At 45.4% G+C, this 6402-nt stretch overlaps 1 protein-coding gene across 1 annotated transcript in view; it reads right to left on the bottom strand.

Annotated features, from left to right (window-relative positions):
• Positions 1 to 6402, bottom strand: part of ATXN10 (ataxin 10) — a 222788-nt gene that overhangs the window by 101521 nt on the left and 114865 nt on the right. The window contains exon 9 of the mRNA XM_007955645.1: positions 5487 to 5656. Coding sequence (XP_007953836.1) covers positions 5487 to 5656 — 170 coding nt within the window. The remainder of the gene's footprint in view (positions 1 to 5486; positions 5657 to 6402) is intronic.

Below are 6402 nucleotides of genomic sequence, written 5' to 3'. Positions count from 1 at the left end.
TAAAAATCAAAGGTTGGAAAAAGGTATAGATCAAGCAAATGGCAACTGTAAGAGAGCAGGAGTGGCATGGTGCTCGTGTGAGAGCTGGAACATGTGAGATGAAGTGTGCATGAGTGTGTATTTGTATATGTGTATGTCCCAGGACACGTGGCATCAAGCATGTGTGAGGGCTAAAAATCTTTCCTTTCACAGAGAAGAAATGGAACTATAGTCTCCATGTAACCTTCGTAAGAATGAATTCAGTGCCAAGAACAGCTCCAGGCCCATCTTATCCAATATGATTTCTATGGGAAGAAAGAAGGAAGACAAACTAAATCATCTGCCAGCCCATTCTGTAAGAAAAGTACTTGGTTTTTATGAAGTAAAACAACAAGTTTGGTTGTTTTTGTAATAAAGCATTCACTTAAAGAATTGATGACGAGTGGAAAAAGGAACAACGGGGAAGACAAAGTGAACCCTACAACCCTCATTCTAACAAAGCAGTGGCCCACGAGCCCTCTCCTCATGTTTACAGCATCAGCAGCCACGCACTTCCCACGAGGAGAATCACACAATCGCCACCTCACCAGCCCCGACGCAGCAGCCAGGACGTGACACTGTAAGCAGAGCACACCAAGGGAAGCCTGGCAGCCAGGACAAGCTCCCTGGCCGACCTGGGAAAGCAAGCACAGTGGCGTCTGCACCCTTCAGGAACCCACGCGGGCCCTCACGGGTAGGGAGCCAAGCTCTGCCCACAGAGGGCAACGCTATGCTTCTGAGCAGATTTTCAACGTAAGGCCAGACCCCTTGGCGCTTTTAGATACTGGGCACATGGGAAATGAAAAGGTAGGCCGTCACCTTGACACCACACTCTTGGCAGTCCGGCAGTGCTCACCTGTCCCCTCCCCACTGACTATTAGCAGGCAGCTCTGCGTGGCCTTTCTCTCCCTAGCGAGAGGTGCCCGCGCAGCTTCCAGCAGATCACGGCTGGCTCAAGGAAAGCACATTGAGGCTCTCAGGCTCTCACGTCGTCTTTTAGCAAAGGTGAGCAGAACAATGTCTCTTCACTGAGGTATCCTGACGCTCCAGCAACGGCGTGCTGCTGAGAGGGCCAGGCACAGGCGGCCCGCAGCGGACGGTCCCGCACACCGACTGCAATGAGCGAGGCTGCACAGACAAGCCCAAGACCGGGCGGGCTCGACAAGTTTCCGAGCAGACCTCAGCATCAGGAGGTACACGACGACTCTGGGAAAACGTGCGCCCTAACAAGTTTTGGGATTCTGGCTCTAAGAGGCAACAAGGATGGTCCCTAGATGCCCCTAGAAGGGGCGTTTCAGAGAGGATACCTTACCTGTCTCACCCTCCAAGTTCCCATGAACCAAGAGGAGGCCTACAGGGCCTGGTGAGCCCAGAAGACCCAGGACCACAAGCCTCTGCCATGCTGGGTCCACCACCCTTCAGAAAGTCTCGTTCCCACTTTCCTCCCAAACCTCGGGCTAACTCCCAAACAGCAGCACCATGGGACAGGGACGAGCTCAGGCTCTGGAGTTCACAGCCGGACACAGCCACCTTCACTGCATTACCTGCAGGGCTGCTCTCAGAAACACGGCCAGCAACATTTGCTTTTGCAATGCGGACACAAAGGTTGGTAACACAAGGAATTCACTGGGAACAAAGCTGGTGCGTAGTGAACACGAAACAAACCATCAGCCCTCTTCGTGTTTTTTTCTGGGTGAAGGAGGAACCTAAATGAGGCTTGAAGATACAAAACCCGATCTAGCTCAGATCTGAAGTCTGCGAACCTGAAACTGAGCCGACTTTCCTTTAGGACCCAGTGGGTCGAAGGGGACAGCCACCTAGACAATGCAGTGAGTCAGTGGTTCAATGACACAGACGTGCTACACGGCCTTCCACTTGCCCACAAGTGCACTGGCAGTCATCCTGGGATGCAACACCAAGCCAGGCCAGCGTCCGTAACACCCAGCTGGCAATCGGCATCTGACTATAAGAACAAAGACGCTTCCAGCACCTCCAGGATGAGATCTTGATGTCGAGTCAGATTCTCTGGAAGGAGAAAGGAGACCCAGAGGTAATGTTTTCAGGTTTAGGCCTTTTGTTGGCGTAAGTGAGAAACTAGAAGAAAAAGAGGTACTCTCACCCTCAAAGAATGAGCCCTTCACACCCGCCAGAGTGTTTGCTCAGAAAGCTGCAGGGCTGTTTGTGACTGCACCATGAAGGAGTACTCTGTCAACTTCCTGGGAGCCCCACTGACCTCTCCACAGCAGCACTTGGGCACACTCCATGTTTACTCACGGTGCAACCTGATCCTGACTTTGGGGAGTTATTTCATAAACCTTTTAAGGGTTTCTACATTTTGTTCCTATAAGAGGCCAATCCCAATCAGCAACAAAAGAACAGCTAAACACAAGGAAAAGCACCTCTCTTCTGTACTCCTCAAGAAAGACAGACTTGGTCATTAAGCCATTAAAAAGGCAAAATGTTCACTGTTTCATTCAACTTTCTCCTGCAAAACCAGTCTAATAATTTTCTCAAAAATGAAGAGAACTGCAGAAGCACTACACACATATAATAAATGAACACGTCGCCTAGCTCTCTGCCACATCTCAGAATTGTGCCAGTTACCGATTGCTGTGTAACAAACTACCCGAAAACTTAGTGTCTCAAAATGACGATTTTGTTTTCAATCTTCTCTTCTCACTGTTCTTCAGTTTGGATGATTTCCACTATTCTATTTTCAAGTATCCTGACTGTTTTCCTCTGTCATCTCTATACAGTTATTAGGCCCATTCAGTGAATTCTGTTTTTTATTTCAGATACTGTATTTTTCTGTTCTAGAATTTCCATCTGATTCTTGTTCATGGTTTCTGTTTCTCTGTTGGGATCTTCCTGTCTTTTCATTCATCACAGGCACGTTTTCCTTTACATTCTCGAGCCAAATTATAACAGTTGCTTTAAAATCCTTCGCTGCTAAATCCAACCATCTGTAAACTCAGTCAGTTCCCATTCATTTTCTTTTCTGTTGAGTCTGGGTCACATTTTCCTGTAGTCAAGTAATTTGGGATTGTATCTTAGACACCGTGAATGTTACAGTGTGGAAACGCTAGATTCTGTTATAGTCCCCTAATGAGTGTTGACATTTTCATTTTAACAGGCGATTATCTGGGTTAGACTCAAATTACGAACTCTGCAGTGGCAGCTCAAGCCTCAGTTCAATTGTTGTATTCTTAGTTTCTTGGAGCCTATCCTACATGGGTGACTCAGGCATTAGCCAAAGATTTAGGAGTTTACACACAGAGCACGGGGCTTGCTCTCTCCTGTCAAGGATTCTCCCTCACTCTCCATGGCTGTAGCTGCCCTGAACTCTGTGCTTTGACTCTTCAAACCAGAAAGGCTGAAGATGCTCTCTAGATTACCTGTCCTGCACAGGACACACTATGCCGTTTTCTTCTTCCCACTACACTGTTCCTATTAACTCCAGGATCAGCCAGTCTGCATCTTCACAGAGCCGTAACTTACTCAGAGCTTATAGCCGTTACTTGCAGTAAGATCAGGGCCATAGTAGTTTAAAGGCACCTTAACAGAAGTAGAATCTACCCAACTTAGTGTTCCCAAATTTTGAGTCTGTTTCACAATGTTGTGGGTCAGAAATTTGGAAAGGGCTTGACAAGGCAGGGTCCTGATCAGCGTGGCACCAGCTGGGACAAACCAGACTGAAGAACCCACATCCAGGTTAGTTTCCTGCTCACACACTGGGCGCCTTGGTCTCCCTCCCTCAACAAGTCTCTTTCTCTCCTCACTGTGTCTCACCCTCCAGGGTTTTTCATGAATTTCAGCAACTCACAGCACAGCGACCCCGGGATACTCACGGTTCTTACAGCTCACAGCACGGCGACCCCAGGATACTCACACTTCTTACAACTCACAGCACGGCGACCTCAGAATATCTACATTTCTTACAAGGCAAATGGCTTCTTAGAGGCCAGGAATGGAATCTGTCAGACCAGTTAAGAAATGTGCCAGGATATCCGGGTCAACCCACCGCATCTTGAATACGGTATTGAATACGTATACGGTCGAACACCGCCCTGTTCAAAGCAGTCATACGACCTGGATTCAAAGGGCTGGAGAAACAGATGCCAACTCCAGACTGTAGAGTGGTAAGGTGATGTCCTCGTTAGCAAGTGCCGTTCTGACAGAAGATTTAGCACCAATGGGACGGCCTGAATAAACCAGAGTTTATTCTCTTACAGTTCAGGAGGCTAGGAGTCCAAGTTCACAGTGCCAGGCTCTAGGGGCTGTGTGAAAGCCCCTCGACCTTGGGCTTCAGCTCTGCCTCTGACTCCCGGCCACTGAAGCTACAGGCATCTCTTCACTTAGGCAGCTACTGGCTGCTGAGGCTAGCAAACCCACAGTCGACAAATAAATGGCCCAGTCCCAATGCTACCAAACCACGAGGCAGGCCATTGATTCAAGTCCATTGAAAGTACCAGAATTGGCAGAGCACGGCAGGCTGCTGAACAACAACTCGGCTACATGCAGGGTTCAAGTGTGCCATAAGCTGTTTCTTACATATGGGAAGCAGGCCACATCCCTAAGGCAGCTACTCAGCTGCTTGTGGTAGGACCCACTGTGGAGCTGACTGCCAGTCTCAGCATGGGGAAGAACTACCACCAGCTGCCCAGCCACTCAGCCAGGCCCAGCCAGTGGACACACAAACTTGACCACCACAAGTGACATTACAGAAGCACATGTAGGATGACAGATACTTTTGCAACCAGCTTGGAAAAATACAATCTGCCACAGATTATTTGATGAAGCAAATTTGATGAATATTATTTGATGAAACAAAACAAACTCTGCCCAAAGTAGAAGATACAAGGTAGGCTAACTCAACCAGAAGCATGTGGCCTAACTGTCTCACTGTATATTTTTTTATCACCTCACGTTACCTATTTAATTACTCTCTTAGCTATTTAGCACAAAACAGGCTTCTAATGGAGCCGACTGAGTTTCCAAAGACTTAATCCATAAATGAAAACCCATGAACTTCAAAATACCTAGAAGAAAAGGTGTACAACATTACCATCTATAAGCAAAAGATGTATATGGAAATTAGGGCTTTCTAGGGCATTTCCTATGCTAATGATCAACAGTAACTACTATTTATTAAATGCCTACCATGTGCTAGACATTTTTCTAGGATCTTTACATTTTTTTTACTGGCTGTTTTCTACATCTAACAATCTAAGACCGTTGTTAAAAGGCGGAGGCTGAAAGAAAGACCAGTCAAATGCAGGTGAGACGGTAAAGAAAACACACTAAAGCACAATACTACACACCCTGATACAAACAAATAGGACACTGTGCGTTTACCTGTGGAAATAAAAAGGGTGTGTAATTAACAAGCTACTTTCTAAACACCTCAAACTTTTATCCCACAAAAACGATGCTATGCATGTGTGATACACACTAAGAAACCACCTTACCTTGTCTTGGTTTTCTTTATTCTTGTAGCACAGATTTCCAATCAGACGGATGAGATGAGACTTAAACCCGTCAGCCACACTCGAGATGTCACTCTCTGCCTTTATACAACCAGTGGGAGCAAAGAGGTTTGTGGTATCTTTTCCAGCCACGTGAACCAATCGTAAAAGATCTACAACAAAAAGAATAAACTTCAATTTCCAGAAAAAAACAGCTTTCCATATTCTGTACTATTTTTTTCTACAAACAAATCTATTTCAATGGATTAAAAAAAAGAGTATTGAAAATTTTCTGTGAATAATTACAGGCAGTCCCCAGTTACAAATGTCCAGCTTACATAAACCATTGTTACAAAGTAATCCCTATAAAGTCCATTACATTTAAAATTTGAGATACTGACAATGTTTGCCAATAATAAACAGCTACTTTGCAAAGTACATGAACACATTACTCACGATTACTATAACTGTGCGAAAGATGGGTTTAATGAATTTGGAAGTGTTTTTTTTTATGTTTTTTCACGTATACAAAGGAATACTATGTACTATTACTAAAATAAACACTTGATTGACTAATGTTATGAATGGTACCTAACTGCTCTGCCTTATGTACAAATTCAATTTAAGACTTAGATTTAGGTATGGAACTTGTTAGTAATTTAAGGATTGCCTGTACCAGGAGCACTTCTGTTTTTGTTTTAAAACAGACACCTGCTCCTCACTTACCATCCCATTATCCGACACTTCGTATTGACAACAGTAAAAACTCTCATATCTGACTATTTCACGCATAACAACATAGGCCTCACAGTAACCAACTGTGATGAACTGAGAGTAACGCGCAGTGATGGGCATGGCTATGTGTTAACTTGGGTTCTAAGTAAATTCTTAGCGGTTTGGCAGTTATGTCATGACCAGG

This window comes from Orycteropus afer, unplaced genomic scaffold (genome assembly GCF_000298275.1).
Source record: "Orycteropus afer afer isolate SDZICR_OR568_19922 unplaced genomic scaffold, OryAfe1.0 scaffold00524, whole genome shotgun sequence".
Classification (NCBI taxonomy): domain Eukaryota; kingdom Metazoa; phylum Chordata; class Mammalia; order Tubulidentata; family Orycteropodidae; genus Orycteropus; species Orycteropus afer.
Note: the sequence above shows the minus strand (reverse complement) of the source record. Positions and strands in the feature narration are given on the sequence as shown.